The sequence below is a fragment of the Carassius auratus genome, unplaced genomic scaffold (assembly GCF_003368295.1).
Source record: "Carassius auratus strain Wakin unplaced genomic scaffold, ASM336829v1 scaf_tig00033307, whole genome shotgun sequence".
Classification (NCBI taxonomy): domain Eukaryota; kingdom Metazoa; phylum Chordata; class Actinopteri; order Cypriniformes; family Cyprinidae; genus Carassius; species Carassius auratus.
The window spans coordinates 200,809-226,926 of record NW_020526069.1 but is presented as its reverse complement, the minus strand read 5'-3'; the positions used below and the strand labels follow the sequence as shown (position 1 = coordinate 226,926).

The window sequence follows — 26,118 nt, the reverse complement described above, 5'->3', positions numbered from 1 at the left end:
AATCTTGAAGCTACCGCTGCATTTGTTATGCCGTGCGGATTAACACTGGCGCAGACAGCTGACAACTGAGGCAGCTGCCACTCGCCCAGACTTACACCCCTTTCACAAAAAAGCCCCAGCTGACCCTGATCTGTCGCCAAGAAACCCCACACCTTGCTATCTTACACGACCTGGCTAATAGGCCGATATCTTGTGGCTTCCCTGAGCAATATATTCCTACTTATCGCTCTTTAGCTGTGGATTTAACCCTCATTAAAAAGCCACTACAGTCACGGAGCTATTACCTCCATCTGTTAAAGTCTTTTGAAGCCATGCTGAGGTAGGTGGGTAGGACTGCCTAAGATTGGCAATATAAGCATATACCTAAGTGCAATATTCTGCCAAGAAAACAGCATAAACTAAATCTCATTGGCTAATGTTGGAATTATGCTGTTATTTAGAGGGGTCTAAAATTAAACTGATTGTGAATGATGGATGGGGATTAGGGAACTACAGCCTGGAAAAAAAATCTGGCAAAAGAGCAAAATTTCAATTTAGTTGGATCAGATGACACATCAAAGGCCCTTTGAGAACAACATGATGAATTACAGTCGGTTGTAATCCTCTTTGAGGAATGACTACTAACCAAGGCCAACAACTTACCTGCGGGAGCTTCAGACAACTGGAGGACACTTCGTACTCTATATATGCCTTCTCCTTGTTGTTGGCGTCTTTGCCCTCTTGTGTGTAACAGAGTAGCTGGGCGCCATGCAGGGCTTTATCCAGCTCCTCCACCTTGTACACACAAAGAGCTGTCCTGTCTGTGGGTGTGGGAGTCAATGCCTGCCCCATGGCCATGGCCACAAACAGCGTGGGTTGTTCACGGTGATAGCCAAGTACAGCTGCCTGTGCCAGATTGTATCCTCCACCGCAGGAAAGCGGCACCTCCACATAAGAGTAGAAATTGGGATCGCCTGCACAGAGTCTTGAAACATATGTCCGATACTCCCGTTTGCCCCACACGTCACGCCGAGAGAACACAAAATAGACATAGTTGTTGTGGTGAAAAGCTTTCACAAAGTGGTTGTTGTATTCGGAGTAGCTACCAACAACCAGCTTTCCAAGTTCTTCGTGGGAGAATGCTCGAGCAGTGTGGTTTAAGCGTCGCATCGTGATTGGCGGGATCCCACCAGGTCCCTTACTGGTGTAGCCCCGCCCAACAAGCATAAGCAGAACATCTTTCTGCTCAACCACCACACCAACCGTGGACACTCGAGGGTTGTTTGCTGCCACATACTGCGTGTCCACGGGGTTGTCGGTCTTGTACAGCACCTGAGAGACATTCTCCAAGCTTCGCTTCTCACAGATGCCCTGCAGAACCGTCCCGCACACAATCAGGCTGAGCGGATCCTTTCCCTTGATCTCTTCCAGCAACAAAAGCTTGTTGGTGTTGTCCGTAGTTTCCGCCTGGGTGCAATCAGTGGGGTCAATGGGTGGTAGGCAGTCCGGGCTGTCCAGTTTAGGCCCCGTTTTGCCCCAGGAGAGTAGCTGCAAGTCTGGAGAGAGGTGATAGAGCACATTTACTGCCCCCACGTAGACGTGGCCCGAATGGGTATCAAGCAGGAGGTGATTGAGGCGAGAGCCATTAAGGGTGATGAATGAAGAGGGGCTTTGAAGATGACTGGGGGCCAGAGGCAATACCAGAGGCCACCACAAGATGGCGAGGAGCAGCAACAGGGAAGCAGCAGCTGGCATGGCACCCCCTCACCTGCTGAAAGAGGCAGAGATCAAGAAGATAGGGAGAGAGAGAGAGGGCAGTTGAAAAGAAGCATGCAGGAAGAAAAAGAATTCAGAATGGAGGGATCGGGTGAAAACGTAAACAGGGAAAAAGGTTAGTCAGCAAATTCAGAAACATGAAGGCAATGTGAATGAATAGAGTTATAGGGAGGAAGCGAAGATACAGGAAAAGACAGTAAGGAAGAGGGAGAAGGGCACAGAAAGTTGAGTAACACATGAAAAGGAAGGAAAAGAGTCAGAAAGTAAAGCAAGATAGTGTTAGCGGAAACCAGAGAGAGGAGATGATTCAGATGGATGATCGAGAGAAAAGGATAAAGATATAGAGAAAGAAAGGGAGCAAGAGAGGGGAGGAAGAGAAAGAGAGAGAGAGAGAGAGAGAGAAGACAAATGTTAAGTTAACAGAAAAACACCACAGAGAATACCTACTGCAGCACATCACCATTCAGCACAAAAACTACAGGCTTCAAACATTTTCTTTTGTTCTTCAAAGTCCTGCCACCTTCACACAGGCAGTGAAGGGTGCTTGAGTGAGACTGCTAGGCTTTGGTCAAGTGCAATAAAAGAAACTCCTCTGAGACCAAGAAACATGCAATAGTACTGGAGTTTACTTCAGAAAAGTCTAAATGCCAGCGTATGAGCAGCATACGCAATGGCAGCTGATAAAACTTACCAAAGTGCACCAGATGCAGGTTCCTGTTATCATTAAAATTCTTTGCTAGTGTTTGTATCGTCTCACTGTTTACTGGACGAGTCTGACTGCCACAAGATGACATGAGAACACATGGAGTATTCCTTTTTAAGAATTACCGAGATTTGAGAGAGAGAGAGAGAGAGAGAGAGAGAGAGAGAAGTAAAGAGAGGGTAAGTGGGGAAACAGAAATAGAGAGAGTGTGTGTGAGTGTGTGTGAAAATATGAGAAAGTGCTGAGAAAAGTAATAGAGATGTGAAGAAGTTAGGTGCTAAATTATGCATGATGCCTGTAGCTGTTGCCTTTTTGGTTTTACTGATGAAACAGAAAACAGACACTGCTTTAATCAACCACTCAAAAGTCACGAGCGTCAGCTGTTACATTCATTTATCAACCTCTGAAAAAAAACAGAGAGAAAATAAAGAACCAGCTGATGCAATGACACCTAGATTTTAACTGTCTTCAGAAAATGCTTGGTGCATATCCCATGCAGAACTCAATGTCATAATGCATTACAATTGCTACATGGTCAGTGATGCGTTTTAAGTGTTTTTAACATATCGCCATGTACTTTCTAGGATATACAGGGTGATTTCCAGGGTGTTACTATGCAACAGCTAAAGTGTTCAAAGTTTATTAGGTCAGTGATACATGGTTGCTAGGTGGCCCAGATCAAAAGTCCACCCCCAAGCCTATAGGCTTTACTTTATGGGGGGGGAAATATAATCTTAAACCAGGATATATTGGTTTTGTGGTCTGATGTAAGCTGGTCTTAACTGGTTTAACTGGAGTTAAGCAGCTAGTGTGTTTCCCAGCTGAAAAGTATCCAAAAATCATCTAAAACCAGACAAAAGACCAGCCTGACCAGGGAGTTTACATTAAACCAATGTCTTTATAAGATATATAAGGTATAATCACTGGCACACGAGCAATCACATTGCTTGATAACCGATCACATAATTGCCTTGACATCATTGAATGTCATTTATAGTTGGGCGATTAACAGAGGCTGTCGATTTATTAAATGATAAGTTGTTTCCTCAAAAAAGCTGATTATTCAATGAAGTGAAGCCTCTCTTTCATTAGTCTCAGCCAGAGCCTTATAGAGTGAGAGTTGCGACAACTCCATTGACTCCAATGGAACGCTTTTTTTACAGCAATGGCGGCTCGTGGAGCCTCTAAATAGTTCCCGGAAGTAGCAGCAAACCGATGCCGCGCCGTAGAGATGCAGCAGAACAAACCGTTCGCGACGCACTTTTAACAGGTAAGACGTTTAAAAAATAAGATTGAATATTATCAGTACACCTTAGTAACAATAAATTGCAAATTAAAACCTTCTAGTAGATTATCACTCATTAAATGAGTAGATTTAAGGTTTGTTATCAGATAACTAACAGATTAGGCTAGGATTGGAGCTGAATGAAGTTAGTAACGAACACCCTAATAATTGTAAAATCTGTTCTCATAATTCAGTTTCATCCATCGTGTTTGCAATTAGAAAAAAAGGAGTATAAACATATTTTTTTTGCAGGGTGGGGAAAGTTACTTAACGTTACATAGCCTATTACGTTAGTTCAATATAACGTGTGACAGCGGTGAGTGGAAGTGGTAAAAATGAGGTTATAAAGTTTGTTCCTTATTACACGTATTAAATTACTTAATAATAAAATGCACCCTATTGATATACATTTAGAGTGAATTGAGTTTGCAAAAACATGGGTGGAGTGTTTTTAGTCATTGTGATTCATTTACTATTACCTGTCTATATTATATAATAATACTGTATTATATACTTAAACTTGTTAGTGTATAAAAGTAACATACTGTAACATTCTGTGGGTGCTGGTGGGTGGAGGATTAGTGGTGCCACTGGACTGTTCTGTGATGGAGCATCAGTGAGGATGCAGGTCAGGAGAGCTGAGGGGACCTTTTTTTTGATAGCTGAATTTTCATTATTTTTCTTAGTGCTGCCTTTGCATTGTTTGATTTTTTTTTTTTTTTTTTTCTGCTCTCTTACATTTTTTTTAATAGACCCAGGTAACTGGCTGATGGTTCAATGGAATGCTGGCTGACTTGCTGCTGGTTGACTGGGCAGTGTCACCTGTCCCTGTCTCTCCTCTCTAGCCATGTCCTTTTTCTTCACTCTCACTTTCCCTTCTCTGAGTGTCCTTGTTCTTTTTTCCTCAACCTTTGAAACTGATAGAGGTAGAATACATGGTTTTGCTAATTTTAAATATTGAAAATATCACATCACTTTACTAGTACGAGTTTGTACTTATTATATATGAATCACCTGAAATAACAGCTGTAATCAGTAGCCCTTTCTTGTATGTTCACAGGTCTAGGGGTGCATCGTGGAGCAGGGCCCTCCTCTTTTTGACCACAGGACAATGTACAAAGATTGTGGGAATAGCATCTGGTCTCAGCCTACTCTTGAATTTTTTGGTCATGACAAATTGCTTTGCCGCAATTTGTCTGCATACTGACTTCAGTTTAGTTTCCACACACACCTTTTTTTTTTGTCTACCCACATACAGTACATATCACATGGTGGTTAAATGCACAGTTATAGGTAACACTGATGACTCCCTCCAATGTCTCACCATGAGTCTCAGCTCCCTGGGTTTTGCAAGGCTTTGCTTGTTCCTTATTTCTAGTAAAACATTGTCAATGTAAAAAAGTGCAAATAAATTTAAGTATAATTACCTAACAATTTTTTGTTGTTGTAATTTTTATTTGTATTTAGATTGCTCCTGCTGACTTGAGCCAACCATTATTTTCTCCTCTCTATGTCAGCGGGGAAGCCATACATTCGCACACCTTTCTCTGACTGAGTGGAGCATCCCCATGCAGCACAGTAAACCACGGTGGAGACTATGCAAGGACAACATGAAAGAAAGGACACATACAAAATGCTTGTCATGCTATTACATTTATTAGAAATGTATTAATGAATTGCTGTAAATAGTTAATTGTATAATTACAATTTAAAATAACTGTTTTCTATTTTAAAATGGAATATACTCCTGTGATGCCAACCTGAATTTTCAGCATCATTTTGAATGGCAGTGTACATGTTTATATACGAGCATGCTTAAGTTGTTTTAAACCTGAATATATTGTGTACATGAATAAGTATTGTAAGAATTATACTAGATATAATAGGTATATTATTTATAATACATAATTATATTACTATATGTAATTGTAAGAATTATAAACAGTAAGCTTCATTTTACATTTATTTAACATGCTAATTACTGCTGGTAACAGTTAATTGACCCATAGTGCGGAGCGAGCTGAAAATCACCTGTCACCAGCCTGTCTCTGTACTACCTGAAAGTCATCGATATGACATGAGTTAACATGAGATCAGTGAAAAAAAGGACAATATGTAACGTAAAAAGGCAACAGGAACCCGTGTTTATAAAACTTAAGGTTAGCCTGAAATACGTTTTTAAAATAACGGTAATTGAACACTAATCCTCAAATATTACCCGATTTGATATTTTAAAAACAACATCGCTGTAACTACATACTCATGCTACGTACATATGTCAGTGTGTTGTATAAACATATAAAATAAATGCATTTATTGACTCCTTATTACCAGAAATCGCAGTTCTGTCCCTCTACTCTATCAGTTTGAATGGCCGCCAAAGCACTTCCTGGAACTATTTGAAGTCTACACGAATCACGTGACAACCAAACATTTCGAACTTCCGTTGTCGCAACTCTCTCTCTATATGGCTCTGGTCTCAGCCTCAGACGTCACACCCACAGATCGCTGGCTGAACGGCTGGTGCATACAGCACACAAAATTGGAAACGCTTTGGGAGTTTCAAAGTCGTCATCGGATTGGTTGAATTATACTAGATTTATGGGAGAGAGCTACTGTTGCATTCTTTAACGTTTCGTTTGGAAACAAATATGCCGCAAGGCCAAACCCCCTCATGTCAGAAGAAAGCCGTTGTATTTACTGTGACAGTAAGTGGTTATCAGGATCAACTGAACGCTGGATTTTCAAAAGTATGCAAAATATTTTAAGTTTGCACCATACACTGTAAACCCTGATAAGTTCACAGAACTCAAAAAATATTTTGTAACAGATTACACAAAAACATTTAAGTGATGTTTTTAAATGTTTTAAGTTTACATAAACTTAAAAAATTTAATTCCAGTTGCCTTAAATTATCTCAGAGTTATCTTAAATAATTATATTTCTGAACTTATAATTAGGGAGTAATTCACTCATAATTTTATCTATTTTTCAACTCCTATAATGTGGGAAATACACTCAAAATTAGGCTTTTGCTGTCCATCCTCAGTCTAACCACAGGCTCTACTCTTCACCACAACGGTAACACTACAAATCCAACATAACATAAACCTTTGTAAAATCTAATATAACACAACATTTATGTATTAACTTATGTCCCTCTATGTTAATCTTGTGTAAAAACAAACAAAATAACACTTAATTTCTAAATTTATTTTCCTTGTTTTCTGATGCAAAGCATGCTGGGAACTAGAAAACACAATCATTTTAAGTTCACCTCACTACAACAAATTTTTGAGTTAACAGAACTTATTTAAATTAAGTCCAATGAACTTTCGTTATTATTTGAGTGCAATTAACTAATTTCATTTGACTAATTTCACTGTTCGGTTTTACAGTGTAGAATCTTTAAAATACATCCAAGAGTTTTACACATGGTCTGTAATTGTGGGGACATTTACACACCCCTAAACATGATGCAGCGCAAAACAAAACGTGATTGGTTGCTTTATCTATCAGTCTTATGGCTTCTTGGGTGTAGGGCTGGGGGATATGTCTAACGATATGATCGTAAATCTGCTTCTGTGATTACCACTAAATCACCATCACCTGCTTTCAAATGGAGCAGCATTTAATAGACAGAGCCGTAGATCACTGACAGGCTATGCAATATCGCGTTCATATTGCGTATTCATCAAAGGCGATAATGAACACGATAATGTGTAGCTTGTCAGTGATCTACGGCACTGTCTACGAAATGCCGCTCCATTTGAAAAAGTTGATGGCGATTTAGCTGTAATCACGGAACCAGATTTACTGACTAGATGCGCACGATCATATTGTTAGATATATCGCCCAGCCCTACTTGGGTGGTCCATGCCATTCAAAGCGGCCAAGGTTCCCAGATCTTCTGCCATCAGTTTGAAGGTCTAGCTATGGGCGACTACCTTCATTGACATACATTCAAACAAAATGGCCTCTGGTCTCCTTCCATGCATACTGCCAAAACATTAGCCATTATACTTTTTTGGCTAAAGGTTGCAGGCTTGCCATCCAGTGGCTTTGCTTCAGATCAGTTGTCTAACAGTGCTCATTAATGTCAAAATAATTGAGATGGCCAATCAAATCAAAGTAGGTGGGTTTTACTGTAGAGAGAGATACAAACAATGAACCTGAATTTAATTACTTTAAAAACATAGTTGCTAAGAAATATAATGTAGCAATTCAAAAAAGTAGCGGGGCAGCGTTGCCAAGTTTCTGTGCTCCTGAATGTTACTGTGTGTATGCAGTGCAATACAAACTATTTATGAAACAATGCTTCAAAACTATTAGTATGATAATCAAACAGGCTATAGATTTTTATCGGAACATTTCAAAATGATTAAAGAGTTCTTTTCTTTTTTTAAAGGTGGGGGGGGGGGGGTATTTGGCACAGTGGTTAACCATAAAAAAAAAAAAAAAAATGGCGCTTCATGCCCAAAAATTTGCTCACATAAGTTCACATATCGCGCCTAAAAAGCGCTCGGGCAGTTGCACCCCTGAGGCCACTGCCTTTGCTAAGCAACCATGACGTGCTCTTTCAGTGAAGACGTGGAAATTTCAGCAAAGGATAAATGGATTTGCAGCTCTAAAAATCGCTTGAAGTAGCTCTACTACTAAATTTATTTATAAACGGCAATCCATATACAGCTATGGTCAGCTGTTCATTCATCTTGGCTGAGCTTTCAACGTTGTTATGGGAAAGGATGAAGCTGATTGGTTAGTTCTTGTCACATGACCTGCGGTGCGCTTGCGGCATGCTGAAAAGTTGAGATATTTTTAACTGGACGCGGTGCAGACGCTCCTGGAAAAACGAGTGCGTCGCACTCGTGACCGCGTCGCTTCCATTATGAGCGCGCATACCACGCGCAAATATGGGAAATTATGAAAATGAGCATGCAAAAGACGCGAAATGTGAACGGCCCCTAACTTACATGTATTATTTGCTCACTTTTCAGAACTAAATTGACCTCCACAGTACAACTCTTCTCAACAAGACAATCTGAGCAATCACTCACATCCGTGTCACATGTAGTGCAGGATGAGTTACATGACAAGGTGTAATATTTAGGGATAGGAGTTCATTCAAATCAATTAACCCCAAGTATGAGCAATAGTAATAGATATGCTTGCCTTCAAGACAAGTCTAGATAGAGGCTTGACTAATTTATACCGGTTAGCTAAACATGATTCCATTTTTGAAGGAGAAAAAGTATCAGAGGACACTAAGTATCTAAGCAAGAAAGTTATAGAGGGAAAAGAAAGATTCATCTTTAATTCATATCACAGAAGCCAACAAGTCTTAAGGGCCTTGTATATGAGAGATGAAGAGAAGGAGCAAAGGAAAGGAGGGGGGGAAAATCCAGAGAAGCTGGAGTCTATCAGTATGCATAACATTTTAACTTGTCTCCACCTTCAAAGGGATGGTGGGTAAGAAAAGGACAGTTTGACATGCTGCTGAGATTAGCCACTTCTTTTCAATTATGCTTTGGATTGGAGAGTTCATGCGCCACCTTGTTTATGAAGGCTGAAATCTGAACATCGCTTTGTACTGTGTCTCTTGTCTACCTAGCTTAAGGACCCATGCTATCCACGTTTAATGAACATGATAAAAAGGAACGAGCTCAGAGAGCCTACACATTGTCAGATGATTTTTCTTAGCCTTAGTCATGACCTGTTTCATCAAGGTCTTGCACAACAGAATCTGGATAAGCTAAATGATGCTGACTTGCATTCAGAGTGGAAAAAACACTTTGATAATAAACTGACCTGTTTTAGATATTCCACAGTCAGCAAAAAAAGATTCTAGAGCAATTTTTCAAGTGGTCATATCATGAAAATTTAAATCTTCCTTGATCTTTTATTAAAAAATACATTTAATATAAGCTATGACACATTTTGATGATAGTCGAACCAGAGTCGTTACAAAATTCATATGTTGGTGCTTTTTCCTTTTTATATATTTTTATTCTTTTTAATGTATTTTTTCCTAAGTTTAAAACTCTTCTTTTAGCTCAGTGGTTAAATGAAAGTTCTTTGCAGTTTTCCACATTCATTTCTGACTACTTTTACATGTTGTTTGACTTGTGCAGAATTCATCACGGCTATGATGTCAATCTACGTAAATATCAAAACCTATTAAATTTTTAATGACTGTGTGAACAAAGTCAGTAAACAAAGTCTAGAAAATCTCTGTATTTACATTCGCTGCTGATGCTTTCTTCCAAACTGACATACGCTGCATTCAAGGTACAAATTCTATTAGTTGATGCATTGCCTAGGAATTGAATCCCTGCTGTTGTCATTGCTAGGACCATGCTCCATTGTTTGACCTACAGGAATGCCTGTAAATCATAACAGAGGTCATTTATATACATCAGTCTTAAAGGTACAGTAGTGAAAGCAGTCTGATGAACTCTACAGTCAAAAGAGGGTGAGAAATGCTTATACATGTGACTATTTTGCACACCTTAATTAAATGATTAAATTAAAAAGTAAGATATTACACTGGTATTGATTGAAAAGACATTGTGTAAATGCTACATATATCAATCTCACATGAATAAATTAGTGAGGCATTCACAGCCCTAGAGCATTTATGTAGCAAGAGGGTGTGTCGCCCCCATCGTATCCTCATTGAAAATCTAACCAAGAGTGCTAGAGATTGAATCCCACCCAACATGCAGCCATTCCTACACAGATCCACCTTACAGCAGCAGACAGGGTGAGAATGGCACAGAACAAAAGCATGTTAAAATGGAGCGAGCAAGGGGTCTCTTATACTGTCAAAACAGCCAATTTCACAGCTTGAATTAAGTCGAGCTTTTGCAGCATCAGCATTCATCTCCATTTTTTTTTTACTTAAATGGTAATAACTGTTTCGGGAGATCATGGGAGCGAATGAGAACACACTCTCTATTCACTTAGAAAGCGGAATAGCTACTGCCTTTGTGATGAGGAATGGAAAAAGCTCTGGATATATATTGGAGACGAGCTCTTCCTTACACACACACACACACACACACACAAAGAACTGGGAGATGACAAAGGGAGGAAATAAATGGGGGTTGGTTTAGCAGCAAACATTTATAAAACCAGACAAACAGCTATTATAGTTAATGCATATTGCAAATAACAGCTTTTGCTATGTAAACATGTTTTAAATAGGACGTAGCATAGTTTATCACTGCTAAAAAGGTGCAACCAATTCAGGGAGAGTCATTTCGATTGCAGGCTGACCTTTAACCCTTACTGGAAGTGCTGTGTGTGTGTGTGAACATTCACAATCTCTGTAAACTTTCTCTTCTACACAGCAGCCTATTAAAACAAAGCACATACTTACTAGGTTGCTACACTCACTCAACACTCATTACCTTCTGAAACAGACATGCTAGAAATTATAGCATGCATGTGTGTCTAATTTCTTTGCTGAGTGCATAATACACAAAACACTGTATCAGACACAAAGCTTACCCATACACACAATTTTTCCAGACAGACACGCTTTCCACACATGCAACCCCCCCCCCCCCCCAAAAAAAATGAAGGACATCACACAAAGCATGTAACTGGCACGTTCAAAAAAGTGAGCCTCTGTGTGTGTTCAAAAATGAGATGAGCTTCAGAGGCCAAGACTCCTCAATGGGGGTGAGCCAACAGACAGACAGCCGAACCCCACCCATGCTGTGTGCTTGTGCTATCAGAGGAAGGAATCGCTTCGGCAGGCTTGACATCTGACAAAACCTCTCCCCTAATTTAAAGCACCGTCTGAACTGACGGAACAATTTAGTCTGGCTACAATTTTTAGGTTTCAGTAGGCGTAACTACCATATACATTAATATGCATCCCTTATGTATTCAGAAATGTTGATTGATAAACACTGATTTTTAAATGGCTCCACAATTACCCCCCAAAACTGAATACTTGGTTACACCCTTCAGTCTAATGGAGCTTAAATGCATAATTCTGCATGTGCAAGCAGATGCATGTAAATTCAGGAATGCTAATCACGCCCTTCTAGCAAAAGCTTGATAAAAATATTTTTGTCTAATTGGATCACTTTCTCAAGGTGTGAACTTCTCAGATAGGATGTTTGCTTCACATTCAAGTCTGTACGTGCCACACAAAGAGGGCGTAGGTCGGGTGAGTGGTCACAGCAGGTGGGGGCAGCAAGATTTTGAGTGGAAATTAACCTGGAAATCTGATGTGACACAAAGCATCTTGCAATATGGATCACCGTGTCTCATTAAAGCATCTCTCAACGTTTAAAAGCATCTGAATTCATAAAGCATCTGAAAAATTCAAAAGACATTGCAATGTAGTAAATTAAAGGGATAGTCCTGCCAAAAATGAAAATTCTATTAGCATTTACTTATGTTGCACTAAACCTGCATGACTGACTTTCTTTTGCAGAATACAAAAGAAGATATGATAACACACTTTACAATAAGGTCCCATTAGTTAATGCATAACTAACATGAACTAACAATAATCAGTACATTTGCTACAGTTTTTAAACTCAGGTGTATTAAGTAATATTAACAGACACAATTTTTGATTAGAATTAGTAACATAAAACTGGAGCCTGCTGACTTATCTTATCTCTCAAGAAAAGAAAAGGTACAAAAGCAATCATTTGGGTTCCACCCTTTTAAAAGTTACTAACATGTACCATTTAGGTATTACTACGTATGTACATTTTAGTTACTGATGTGCACCTTTAAGGTATGCACTATTTAGGGGTGCATAAGGTACAAAGCAAATCCCTTTAAAAGGTTACGGTCCGATTGATAGCTTTTGTACCTTTTTTGCTTGGTGTACATGAACCAAAAATGAAAAACTTTTCAAACTATTGTCTTTTGTGTTCAAAAGATCAAATAAATTAATGAAAGTGTTTCAATGTTGACAGAATTTTCATCTATTCCTAAAATTACGACATTCTTGCAAAAGCTTGATTAAAAAAGCAAGTAATATTTTAACTGATTAAAGTCACTCAGCTCTCATAAGGTAAGATCACATTTGCGTTATCGCACACAAAGCAGATCAGCACAGATTGGGTCGTCGCAGCAGGTGAGACTGTGCAATGCTTACGCAGGTGTCAGGGTGGAAATAAACTTGGAAATTCAGTGCGAGATAAAGACAAAGCATCTTAGAACACGCGTGATGCCTGTTGGAGATGGGCACATCACGGAGCCATTGCTGATTACTACTGCGCTGGCTCTTTGAATGCGTACAGAGAGTGAGAGTGACTGGGATTTACAAGTCTCTTTGATGCCAGGCATGAAAGTGTCAGCACACCAAGTGTGTGTGTGTGTGTGTGTGTGTGTGTGAGTGTGCAAGAGAGTGTGTGTGTGTGCGTGCGTGCCTGGGGTGTGCAGTGGTTAATCACCACTTCTGTGCAAAGGGAGGGTGGGCAAGTTCTCATTTCCATACTCTACGCCCAAGCGGGGGGGTACGTTGGGAAATATGGAACTAGAGAGAGAGAAGGTTGGGAAAATTAACAAAAAAGGGAAGATAAAGGCAAAAAACAACAGAGAAAGCATCTGGCTCTTTAAAGAGCACAAAGCGGGAGTGTGATAAAATATGGCGATTAGTAAAGTAACCTCCTGCATATTTCATCGCTGACAGTTGTATGCTACTCAGACTCCTAATATTTCATAGAAAAGACTCGTTGTTCCGTATTTACTCAATCTTTTTCTCCCTCCCACTGCGCCAACTCAACTATCTTTATATCTCTGTTGCAATCTGTCCTCTGTTTCCAGCAAAGCCTCCTCTCCTTGTATAGCTGCTTTATACTCCCCAACTGAGCTCATGAATATTTTGCACATCTTTCACGCACACTGCTAGATATCTGATATCATCAGGGTGTTTCTGCAAGGAGAGCAAGGGGTTAGCAGTGCCGTGTAAGTCCTGCAGGAATTTTAGCTGGAGAAAACACGGCTGCAGTCGAACTAAGTAAGTCAGGCAACCAATCAACTAAGGCTCCCTGTAATTATCACCCCTCTGAACAAACAAATATGATGACATCTCATTTTGATGGTAATGAGCCGTAATGGCCACAATGGGAGAAAATAATGATGCTCAAGCAAGCTTTTATCACAGACGAACTCTGTGAATCTACAGGAAAATGACACAGAGTGGCTCTTTTGAATGCAACCTACAGGTAATCACAGTAAAACCTTTTTTTTTTTAAAGTGGCATTTCAATTTTACACTGATTGAATTCAACAGTTCTGACAGGTTAGAAAGGTGCACATCTATATTCATAAGCTAGATGAATGTGAGAAGTGCGTCTACTCTCTGTGAATTTTAAAAACAGTTCTGGAACCATCAACCTTATGATGATGATTATTAGGTTTCACCCTCGGCTCTCGTTTTCACACCGGCAGACTCTCTCACTTCGCGAGCGGCCCACACTGCTTTCATCAACACCTTGACAAGCATCTGCGTGCATAAAAATGCAACATTAATTACTTGATGGGGCCAGATAAACACGCTCACTCCAGTGAAACTGACAGGAAGGGAGCTGCCACTAAATTCATGGGCTACTTCATACATTACACACCCTATTTAATAGCTTTTTTAGAGGCTGCAAACAAAAACAGCAAAAAAGAAAAACCTGTATGTTTTGTCTGCCAAGCTTGGGGAGTATAATAATGACTTTGAATGAAGGTTCCCTTAAGTGTTTACAAGCCAAACATTTTACAAGATAAGGGCCGTCTTTGAAGAGGGAATGAAAATGCAAATCCACAGGAGTGCAAATTACAGACTAAGGGGAGGAAAAACTTGTTTGTGGGTACCGGGTGCACGAAACAATAAAAGAATGTCAACACGAGCAGAAAATTACGCCCCCCATATGCTGAACGCAAGGTGAAAACCCACCACTCCTCAGGGACTAAAAGGGAGGAGGTATTTAGAAAGGAGACAATGGAGTCATAACAACAGGGGGAGCGCGTGGAAAAAGAAAGAGAGGGTGAAAAGGGATGTTTGGGTTTCGTGAAACTTGGTACGGCTCGCTGAAAAGACACAATCTCAGTCGCGATTCCTGGAGTGGCACGCCACACCTCCCGGAGGAATAGTACAATAACCGCAAGCTGCTGATACAGAGGCTGGAAACCACTGAGTAAATGTGTGATTAAACATCTAGTTATCTTCCAATTAAGCCTGAATACATTAGATCCATTTCACAACAGGTTAGTGTGGCATCTGAGGTCTTTGACTAGTCACCTTGGACTGATTGGAGTCTTGAGAATAGGATGTTAAAGCAGCTGTCTGATAATGTTTCAGATGCACTGACATTCGTGTGATGGTATTTAAACTAAATCAGTCCCATTAAAGTTTTATAAACAGATTAAAGAAAAATGAAATGCATTAAAGAACAGTTGGCAATTTAGATAGCAATTATCAAGTAGTTTAAAAATGCTTGCAAACTACATTTCAATAGCAGACTCTTAAATAAAGATGAAAACCTTTTTGCTTTCATGTTTCTTTCTTCCTTTTCTATCAAAGTGATGCTTGTTAGAGCTTGAAACAGAATGCAGGAGCAAAAATCAATGAATACTCTCAGAGGTCTGTCCCAGACTGCAGGCAACCTTCTGAAAGGTTATAAAATATAAACCGAACACACCGAACAACGAGCTGAACACAAAGATGCATTATGTTCTCTGCGCTGATGGTAAGTTATGAAATACTAAAATGAGATTCCTGTCGTCAGGTAAATGAAAATTACTCCTAATCGCATTGCTTAATTTAATGAACTCAAGAACTTCTCCACTGACATTCACAATAACTTAATGTGACATAACCCTAAACATTTCCCTCAATAATGTCATTTGCAGCTGAAATGCTCTTATTTTAATCTTAAAAAACAAAACAAAAGATGAATAGAGTGTTTTTAAAAGCATCTAGTGAATAACAGAATCTAAAAACGCATAAACACCCAAAAGTTTCCCAGCGAACAGTTACTCACTTCATTCAGCGGCACTGCGTTTCATCCCCTTTGAAGTCAAAGCAAAAGTCTCGTTAATTTTTAAAACAACAAAACAAGCGTTTGAAAGCGAACTCGGTAAATCCCATTATGCGTGTGCTACATTGCTGTGAAGCGGCTCCGAGTCAAGACTCCGGCGAGCAGCGCGAGCGGCTCTGGGGTGGGAGTGGGCGGGGCTTTCCGAGCGTCATGAAACAGTTTCAATGAAGCGCTTGTAGAGTGGGCGGGGCTTGTCCTTACGTAGGGGAGGTACTACAGGTGAACAGATAAGACAAAACATTTTCCTTTTATAATAGCATTTTAGTTTTCAGACATGACTGCCTTTTTGTTGATGTTGAAGCAATAAACATTTTTAAATTGTAATCTTTTATTTATGATTAATACATATATCGATTAACATTAGGCATACTGACTTTTTCCCTTTCAGTTTTATTGTGCTTATTGATATTCGGTATTAATACATTTTCCTTTTCATTAAATGTGTTCTAATTAATTTTTCTAGGAGTATCAGATAATCACACCTTATTATCTGACAGATATTACTGAAATGATTATAATATTTAGATATTTAGAGAATTACTAGAACCTGTCAAACAATTTAATTAGCTGATTCAGGGCTGTCATTTGAGGGCAGGAGAGAGAGGCCCTTTTGTCTTAATTTAGCAAAATGGCTAAAATGAAATCATTAACAGCTCCTTTATTGAAAATTAAACTTTAGAAAGTACAAACAGAAAAATTTTTTAATTTTACATTCTGATTTAATCTTAATATATGCAAATAGGGATAAGTAAATAATAATTACAAATCTTCATTTGTCAAAAGTGATGTAGATCCCAGAGAAACCATCACAATTTTTTTCAAAAGATTTATTTTGACAACAAACTTAGTAAAACAAATGTATATGAACATTAATGTTTTCCAAAAACCCATTTAGAATTATGAGAGATACCTTTTAAGATGCAATATTTTAAAATAGTGGTCTGTACATGTGGTACACTGGTACAAAACATATGGAACATCATATTTCATATAACATTACAAACTCTTACTTAAAAAGTGTTATCCAGTGCTAATGACATTTTTATTATTATTATTATTTTTTTTTTGTAAATGTTTTGTAATTCTTTAGCTTTAGATAAGCAACATGTCGTAGAGGGTCAAAATTTAATCCAAAATTGTTTTTAATCCACCCAAAATCACCACTTAAGCCTGCAGTACCTCCCCTTAATATTTAATGCTGGCATTCGAGCATTAACTGAAGCACGCTGCATTTAAAGCCCCATGTCGGGTGGATTTGGGGTGTTGCGGGGGGGCTGGGACATGCCTTTCTGTGTCGCAGCTGGAGAAAGCAGATGGGGTGTGACACCCGTGTGTTTCTGTTGCACCGGGTTTTGACATGGACACTGTCAGGTTCAGACAATACCAAATGAAATGAATGCAGATCTCTCAAATGGGCCGCCTTTAATAGATTCTTCGCCATCCGCTGGGCTTCATTTGTCAAATGTCACCCGGCTGTGACATTTCCCACGGTGTCAACCTACAAGTACATTAAAAAAGGGATTCATTTTAAAGACTCCAATGGGGAAAATGTAACATACATGCACTTTTCTGAAAATTGCTTCAGTGCCTTTGTCCATTAAGAACAAATCAACTAGAATCAGCTGTGATTCGAAACTGGGCCTTGTATAATTGCATAACTTATGTGCAGCTATATATATATATATATATATATATATATATATATATATATATATATATATATATATATATATATACAGACACACACACACACACACACACACACATATGTATATACACACAGTATTTACAAATGTTTTTGGACCACACATACAATCTTTTTTTATTATTCCCTGAAAGAAAGGATTTTGCCTTTATATAGTTCATATAGTTTTAATTAGTTTAATTAAGTTATTTTAGTACCTCAAGTTAAAGGGGTCATATGATGCTGCTGAAAAGAACATTATTTGGTGTAATGAAATGTGTTTATGCGGTTTAAGGTAAAAAAAAAAAAAAAAAAACTGTACATTATTGGTTCTCCTCTATGCCCCGCCTTCTGAAACACATTGATTTTCACAACGCTCATCTCTCTGAAAAGCGAGGTATGCTGTGATTGGCCAGCTATCCAGCACGTTGTGATTAGCCGAATGCTTCACGCTTGAGACGGAAATGTTACTCCTCTTAACATATTGTGAAGCCTTGTCTGGTCGGAGCGATGAGAGATAAACATAAAACCCATTATAAACATGATATAAACATGATTTCTAATCGTGTTTTTTTTTTTGGAAGGCAAAAACAAAGTAGCTTCACTTTCTCGATGGAACAACATCACACACCTCTAGAGTGAGCCGTGGCTGGTTTGAGTACAGTGCGGCAGGTGGATTCTACGAATGTCACACCCTCAGCTCGTTCCCTTAGCCCCAGTCACCATTGCCAGTCACCATCCACTCAATCTCCCATGCACCGCTCACGTGAACCGTCACCTGAATACTAATCACCTGCACCTGCACCAGCAATCACCACACCTTTAAATACTCACCTCACTCATTCACTCACCGGCTGGAATCAAGCTTACATGGACGCTCTTTGTGGATCTTCTGCCTGCTTCTTGTGGACCGCATTGTGACTCTGTGGAGATTCAGTTACAGCGATTAAGGGAAGTGACTCTTTGTTGTCAGGCCTAGCTTTGTGCTTGAACTCACCTATAGATCAGTGCTTGAAGATTCACCGTCTGTGACCACACTTACCTGCTCTGTTGAAATCCTATGTTAATAAAACTTCACGAAAGTACTTACCCGTCTTCTCCTCTCCTTGTGTGGATGTGACAGGATTCCAGCCCCGAAAAACAGAACTTCATATCTCCCATGGATGTTAACGCTGCTGCTCAGGGAGCGGCTTCGGACCCGTTCACCGAAATGGTGACTGCTCTCCGCCAAGTATTACAGTCAGTTTCACCACCCACCGAAACTAGTGCTACCACCACCAACAGCACGCCCCTTGCACGTCCCGCGTGCTATGCGGGTGAACCGAGTGGCTGCGGTGGGTTTATTCTGCAGTGCTCACTGTTCATCAACGCAAATACCAGTAAATTCCCCAATGAGGCCACCAAAGTCGCCTTTATGATCTCTCTCCTCACCGGACGAGCGCTACAATGGGCAGAGGCCCTTTGGAACTCCCAGAGTCCGGTTCTATCCTCATTCGACGCCTTCGTCACCCACCTCCAGGAAGTGTTCGGGGTGGCTCTAACTCCTCTTTCAACCCATGATGAACTCTTAAATCTCCGCCAGGGAGCCACGGAAATACATGACTACACTCTCCGTTTCCGGACATTAGCCGCCACCAGTGGTTGGAACCAAACTGCCCTGCTAGCTGCATACCGTAAAGGTTTAAAGCCCCAGATCAGAAAGCAAATGGTCATTTACGACGATAATGTCAATCTCGAGACGTTCATCAGAAAAACTATAAATGTTGCTCAACACCTCTCGGCCTGTGCCTCCCCGGCCTCATATACCATCTCTCCATCAGCCAGAACGCCCTCGCCCCAACGAGACCAGGAGGAACCCATGAACACCGACTCCTACCGCCTAGATGCCTCTGAACGGAGACGCCGCATTCAGCAGCGGCTATGTTTATACTGTGGCGAGGCCACTCACCTGATCCACGCCTGCCCGGTCCGTCCGCCTCGCCCAATGGTGAGTACAGTTTCCATTACCCCATCTGTATCTCACATACCTCATATCAGAGCCCAGATCACAATTAACTCACACAATCTTTCCATCCATGTCCTGGTGGATTCCGGAGCCGCAAGCAACTTCGTCTCTTCTCACTTCGTAACCAAGCACCGTATACCCATCGTCCAGAACGAGACCACTTACCGTATCACTACCATCCAAGGATCACCATTGGGCGGTGGCAAAATAACTAAAAGGACACACGAGCTGGAGCTCGTTCTGCCCCACGGACATCGGGAACGACTGGCCCTCCTCGTACTTCCTCGCGCTACTGTTGACGTCGTCCTGGGTAGGCCGTGGCTGGCCCAACATAACCCACAAATCAACTGGAGCACAGGGGAGATCCAGGCGTGGGACCCGAGATGCCAGAGTCACATTCACCATCCACCAGTCCAGAATTCACAGTCTGCGCCGCCGCATCTTCAATTGCACTCCACCTCCATGGGTAGACCTGCCCTTTACTCCTCCTACTCCGATGTGTTCAGCAAGGAACAAGCCACCCGATTACCACCACACCGGCCCTGGGACTGTTGTATCGACCTGCTGCCAGGTGCCAAGCTACCTCATGGGAAAATATATCCACTCTCCCGTCCTGAGCAGGTGGCAATGGAGGAATACATCCAGGAGGCTCTCGATCAGGGGTTCATCAGGCCGTCCACATCTCCAGCTGCATCCAGTTTCTTCTTCGTCCCCAAAAAGGATGGCGGACTTCGACCATGCATCGACTACCGAGTGCTAAATGACGCCACCGTCAAGTTCGCCTACCCGTTACCACTCGTTCCGGCGGCTCTGGAGGAACTGCGGGAAGCCAAGGTGTTCACCAAACTCGACCTCCGCAGTGCCTACAATCTGATCCGTATCCGAGAGGGAGACGAGTGGAAGACTGCCTTCATCACCCCTGCCGGGCACTACGAATATCAGGTTATGCCCTATGGGCTTGCTAACAGTCCATCCATCTTCCAGAGTTTCATGAACGAAATATTCCGTGATTATCTCCACCAATTCGTCATTGTCTACATAGACGATATCCTGATCTACTCCCGGAACATAGAAGAACACCAAACCCATGTCCGCCACATCTTACAACGACTTCGAGACCACCACCTCTACCTAAAAGCTGAGAAGTGTGAGTTTCACTGCACTACCGTCTCCTTCCTCGGATACGTGATCTCTGCGGAGGGAGTTCAGATGGAGTCAGCCAAGGTAGATGCTGTGGCCAACTGGGCGGAGCCCACAACGGTGAAAGAACTCCAACGTTTCCTTGGCTTTGCCAATTTCTATCGGCGCTTTATCAAGAACTACAGCCTGCACTCTGCTCCTCTAACATCCCTTCTAAAAGGAGGTCAGCGCCGGCTGCGCTGGACACCCCAAGCTCGAGAGGCCTTCAGCCATCTTAAACACCTCTTCACCTCGGCACCCATTCTTCGACATCCTGACCCGTCCAAGCCGTTCGTCGTAGAGGTTGATGCGGCCAATCACGGCATTGGAGCCGTGTTGTCTCAAAGGTCTGGTGAACCTTGCTCACTCCATCCGTGTGCGTACTTCTCTAAGAAACTCTCTCCTGCCGAATGCAATTATGGAATCGGAGACCGTGAGTTGTTGGCCATTAAACTCGCCCTTGAGGAGTGGCGGCACTGGCTAGAGGGAGCTCAGTTCCCATTCACTGTTGTCACCGACCACAAAAATCTCCAATATCTGCAGAATGCCAAGAGACTCAATGCTCGTCAGGCTCGGTGGTCACTCTTCTTTGCTCGCTTTAATTTCCAGATCACATATCAACCCGGTCACAAGAACACTAAAGCAGATGCTCTGTCCCGTATGTACTCACCAGATCCAGACACCGACAAGCCTGATTCAATTCTACCACCCTCCGTTTTCCTCGCGCCTATCCTCTGGCAGATCGACGAGGAAATTCGAGCCGCCACCCTCGAGGAGCCTGCACCTCCGGAGGTACCCACGGGTCTAATGTACGTGCCCACCAACCAGCGACTCCCCCTACTGGAAAGTACGCACACGTCACCTGGCTCAGGACACCCTGGCAGCAGGCGAACCCTCTCGCTCATCCAGCAGAAGTACTGGTGGCCTAACATGGCTCGTGACGTTACCCGGTACATCCTCGGATGCTCGGTCTGCGCCGTTACCACCACACCTCGGCAACTTCCCGTGGGAAAATTACAACCACTACCCATTCCTCGCCGACCCTGGACCCATCTAGGGGTGGATTTCGCCACTGACCTTCCCCCCTCAGGGGGGTACACTACCATTCTAGTTGTTGTTGATCGTTTTTCTAAATTCTGCAAACTAATCCCATTAAAGGGTCTTCCCACAGCGTTCGAGACCGCCGAAGCCCTCTTCACCAACGTGTTCCGGAATTATGGCACTCCAGAGGACATTGTCTCGGACAGAGGACCTCAGTTTGTCTCCAGGGTCTGGCGAGCGTTCTTCCAACTCCTCGGAACATCCGTCAGTTTATCTTCTGGATATCACCCTCAGACCAACGGCCAGACCGAGCGGAAGATTCAAGAGATCTCACGGTACCTCCGTACTTACTGCTCCCAACACCAGGATACCTGGAGCCGGTATCTGCCGTGGGCTGAGTATGCCCAAAACTCCCTTCGCCAAACCACTACAGGCTTAACCCCTTTTCAATGTGTTTTAGGCTATCAGCCACCGCTGTTTCCCTGGTCAGGAGAAGTCTCTGAAGTGCCCGCGGTAGATCACTGGTTCCAGGAGAGCGAGAGGGTGTGGGACTCAGCTCACGTCCATCTCCAGCGGGCAGTTCGGAGACATACAGAGACCGCTAACCGACGCAGATCGCCTAATCCCGTCTATCTACCTGGAGACAAGGTTTGGCTCTCCACTCGGGATATCCGCCTCCGACTGCCCTGCAAAAAGCTGAGTCCCCGCTACATAGGGCCGTTCACCATCCACTCTCAGATAAATCCCGTCACCTACCGCCTGGACCTACCACCACACTACCGGATCTCACCCACGTTTCACGTCTCACTGCTAAAGCGTCACACTGATCCAGTTTCTCCTTCCTCCACAGAACCAGAACCGCCTCCCCCTCCAGACCAACCCGAAATCCTCGGAGACAACATCTACCAGGTCCAAGAGATCCTCGACTCCCGGCGGCGGAACGGCCACCTGGAATACCTCATAGATTGGGAGGGGTTCGGTCCCGAGGAGAGGTCGTGGATACCACGCAATGACATCCTGGATCCGGCTCTCCTCGAAGATTTCCACCGACAACACCCGGACCGCCCGGCTCCCAGAGGTCGTGGTCGTCCCCGTCGCCGCTCTAGGATGCCTGGAGTCACCCGTGGGGCGGGGGGTAGTGTCACACCCTCAGCTCGTTCCCTTAGCCCCAGTCACCATTGCCAGTCACCATCCACTCAATCTCCCATGCACCGCTCACGTGAACCGTCACCTGAATACTAATCACCTGCACCTGCACCAGCAATCACCACACCTTTAAATACTCACCTCACTCATTCACTCACCGGCTGGAATCAAGCTTACATGGACGCTCTTTGTGGATCTTCTGCCTGCTTCTTGTGGACCGCATTGTGACTCTGTGGAGATTCAGTTACAGCGATTAAGGGAAGTGACTCTTTGTTGTCAGGCCTAGCTTTGTGCTTGAACTCACCTATAGATCAGTGCTTGAAGATTCACCGTCTGTGACCACACTTACCTGCTCTGTTGAAATCCTATGTTAATAAAACTTCACGAAAGTACTTACCCGTCTTCTCCTCTCCTTGTGTGGATGTGACAACGAAGGAGCGTACCTTGGTCTTCCAGCAGACTCCAGGCTGGACGCCGATTCGTCCATGGTGAAAACCGATGCTGCGATCCACAGAGCAAAGTTGACATATTTCCTCAGTGACTAGCACATATCTTTTGGAAGGCCAAACAAAATAGTTTCGCTTTCACAGTGAAACACACAGCATGGCGGCGGCAAAAACAATACTACAATGAGAATAAAAGGTACGCCTTCTTTCTTTGCGTGAACATCTGGGCAGTGTTATGTAAATCTTCCCACATACTGACGTAGACATGTGGGGGGGGGGTGTTAGAACGAGGCGTTTCAGGGGATGTTGACGAGTGTTAACTTTTATAAAGAATATCTCTTTGGATTTGAAACTTTAGTCTTTGCAACTTTCCAGATCTTCTTTATTCACCAAGAGCTTGTAACACTCCAAAGAGAAAGGAACATGTGAAATCGCATCATATGACCCCATTAAGCTAAATGAACATGAGAAACATCTACTTGGCAAAGCTGAAAAAAAAAATACAATATTCTTTATTTTCATTTTTTGTTTTCATTACAATTTTAAAGTTTTAGTCATTTTATTGTTTGCTGTCATTTACATATTTTTTATTTCAGCTTTAGTTTTCATTTTAGTTATTTCAGTACATCTAGTTAAATTAAATAACTGTCACTTTGGCGAGTTATATATATATATAATATATATATATATATTATATATATATATATATATATATATATATATATATATATATATATATATATATATATATATATATATATATATATATATATATATATAAGTGAAAATAAGAAATCCTGCCATGGCAGCCACCAAAGTAAAATAAGTTTAACATCAAAAATATATATATATTTGATGTTTTTGTATCTATGGTTTTAGATTTTCCTTAACTATAACAACCTTGCCTCACACAAAAGCATGAAATCACCTTGACACAGCAAAGAAATGATGACAGCTCATTGTGTTTAGTTAGAGATGGAGAAGAAAGTGATAGAAAGAGTGACAGAGTCAGAGAAGGGGAGAGAGCTGAGAGAGCAGAGCTCCCCAGTGGGTTTACTGATGAGACTGGGGGGGCTCAGCTGGGGCTGTTTGCCCAGCAATGAACACCCGTTATCAAGGAGCTCATAAAATATTAATCCAGCACACAAAGACGGGAAGAAGACGGACAGAGTGGCCAGAGAAAGACGGAGTGAGAGGGAGACTGAGCGTAATGAATGGACTGGGAGGGAGGGAGGGAGGGGGCCATGGGGTGAAAGGGTGACATGCAGTAATTGGGGGGAAATCTGCACGACGGTGGGTGGAAACCATTATTGGCAGGTGGAACAAAAATGGACGCATCCCTGAAATAATGAAGCGGGGGGGAGGAGAGTCAGGAGGAGATGCGGCGAGCAATAAGATGAGAATTGGCACTCATTTAATTACAATTGCTTTAAAATAATACGGTTCTCATGACAAAGGCACAGATTTAGAAATAGCAACGTGTTTCCGACTGTGGAGGGCCAAGTTTGGAGGAATGGGCTCGGAGCGTATGTTCACATAAGAAGTTTTGGCAGGAAGCGCAGTGCCCAACAGTTGTCTATTTACACTCCCGGAGCCAAGGACTGGCCCCACAACAGAACAATGCTGATTTGTTAGGAGGACTCTAAACGGCTCTTCATGTCCAAATACACACTGGCCACAAGGACAGTGAATAGAGAGTGCACACACAACCAGACACGCACACATGCACATCCAGACCAGATCAGACATCAATATATATCCAAAGTGTTAATATTCTGGAAAGGGGGGCGAAACCTCTTAGGGATGCCTGAAAGCAATAATCAATTTTATTCTGATAGCTGCCTGTAGGATGCGTGTTACATTAGGGACTGCATTTAAAGTTAAAGAGAGACAACTGGCTACAGCAAACAAACAAGGTTCATCCAGAAACCGGTGATCTAATGTGCCAGAAAAGTCTCAAACAGAAAAGGTGAGTGTACCAGTTGTAATATTCTGAAGAAAATTGTTTTTTTGTTTGTTTTTTCATTTGCCAGAATCAAAACCACCATTAAATCCAAATGATAATGTAAGATAAAAAAAAAAAAAAAAAAAAAAAATCAAATAAACATTAAATAAAAAAAAAACATTTTCATTTTTGCGTGAACACCAGTGTTTTAGAAGAGTTAAAAGGGGAAATCCACAAGAGATAAATAGGACAGGATGAGAACACAGACTTGGCCAGGCACACATTTATCAAAATAAAAGGCATCATCTGCAAGTTGGTTGACCTTGTGGTTTGCCTGGTGATGCCAAATGACTCAATAACTGAATTCACATCACACCTCATGCACTTTGCAGAACCTGTGGATGTATCAGAATCAAAACATCAACATCTACATGCAAAGCAAAACCACACAGGTCGAGCACCAGAGAGAAACACTGAGCAAATGAGTGACTGAAACCTTTAGTATGAGTTACTTATAGTGTCATTAATAATCTGATATAATTTCTGTTCAAATTTCGAATTTGATTTTAATTTTACATTTTCAGTGTATTTAAATTGCCTTGGAAATGAGCTGAATTAAAATATGCTTAAGAAGAGACATTTAAGAAACAGATATCACCATATTTCCCCAGGAGATTTATAACATTAAGTATTGCAAATATTTTTTGTATTACAAGTTTTCTGAAATCTCATGTTTGCAATATGCAAATGAACCATTATCTAATTAAATATGCACTAATTTGCATACATTGCCACCACAAAAGCCAAAACAAAAATGTAATAAAATAAACACTCTACAGTCTATTCTGCATGTTTTTTCCACTAG

General features: G+C 41.7%; 1 protein-coding gene across 4 annotated transcripts in view; it reads right to left on the bottom strand.

Annotated features, from left to right (window-relative positions):
* LOC113081181 (plexin-B3-like) overlaps positions 1-26,118 on the bottom strand; it is a 74,864-nt gene that overhangs the window by 30,427 nt on the left and 18,319 nt on the right. The window contains exons 1-2 of one of the 4 annotated variants that reach the window (XM_026253242.1): positions 15,751-16,075; positions 643-1,747 (exon numbers count right to left, since the gene is read on the bottom strand). In XM_026253242.1, the coding sequence (XP_026109027.1) occupies positions 643-1,734 (1,092 nt within the window). In that variant the 5' untranslated portion in view covers positions 1,735-1,747; positions 15,751-16,075. Of the gene's footprint in view, positions 1-642; positions 1,751-15,750; positions 16,076-26,118 lie in introns of those variants that run through there. The other 3 variants (XM_026253240.1, XM_026253244.1, XM_026253241.1) reach the window with 3 other exon arrangements.